General features: G+C 56.8%; 1 protein-coding gene across 1 annotated transcript; it reads left to right on the top strand.

The window, feature by feature from the left end:
* Positions 1-114: 114 nt before the first annotated feature.
* On the top strand, positions 115-960 carry GNI_230100 (hypothetical protein; the record flags this gene model as incomplete). The annotated part of the gene is made up of 1 exon (XM_011135662.1): positions 115-960. A coding segment is annotated over one exon (846 nt), but the record flags the coding sequence as incomplete, so codon positions are not given.
* Between the last annotated feature and the right edge of the window lie 12 nt (positions 961-972).

Here is a 972-nt window from a genome sequence, read left to right as displayed (position 1 = left end):
GACTCAATTCCTCCCGCAGATCTCTCTTTGCCTGTGGAGCAGAATACTTCCACCAAAGACGAGGTCCCGAGTACTAGCACAACTCAGAAAGATGTTTGTGAGGGCTCGTTGCAGCAAGAGACGGTTGAAGAACTCAGTGCCGACGGCACTCCTCTTGTGTCCTACCCGGTGCAGTCATTTGACGGTGAAGGCTCTTCAAACGAGGAGGCTGGTGAGCGACCCGACGTGCCGAACCGAGCCAAGGAATCTAACGTGCCGATCCATGCTGATGCAGGTATGCCGCTAACCGAATCGTTCCAAACCACCGACATTCCTGACGCCGATGGCTTGGACGAGGTTCCTCAGAGACCAGATGTGGGCAAGTGTGCTGATGACGACGAAGTGGAGCACGAGCCAGTTGGAGGTTCAGCAGCCGGCGCAGGTCTCTCCGAGCATGACACCTCAACTACCAGCGCCCACCCGGGTACGACCGCAACTCAAGAGCCAGCCGAGGAGGGCTCTTTACAGGGAGACGCTGTTGAGAAACCCACTGCCGAGGGCAACGATACAGTGTGCAATGTAGCGAGCGGTTCAGTAGACATGCGGACAACCGAAGCCGATCAGGATGCTCACCGGCCCACAAGGGATCCGGCTGTGCACGCATCGATTGTGGGGGCACCAGATCGCGATGGAGAAGCTGAGCGTAAACTAGTCGATGACTCTATTCCTCCGGCAGATCTCTCTTCGCCTGTGGAGCAGAGCACTTCCACTAAGGACGATACCACTACCACAACTCAGGAGGCTGCCGGTGAGGGTTCGTCACACGAAGAGACCGTTGAAGAACCCACTACTGACGGCGCTCCTCTTACGCCCTCCCCGATGCAGTCGTTTGATAGTGAAGGTCTAATTCAAGACGAGGAGACTGCTGAGCGACCCGACGTGCCGAACGGAGCCGAGGAATCCAACGTGCTGATCCGATGATCATGCAGGTAT

The sequence above is a fragment of the Gregarina niphandrodes genome, assembly GCF_000223845.1.
Source record: "Gregarina niphandrodes unplaced genomic scaffold scaffold00247, whole genome shotgun sequence".
Taxonomy (NCBI): Eukaryota; Apicomplexa; class Conoidasida; order Eugregarinorida; family Gregarinidae; genus Gregarina; species Gregarina niphandrodes.
Note: the sequence above shows the minus strand (reverse complement) of the source record. Positions and strands in the feature narration are given on the sequence as shown.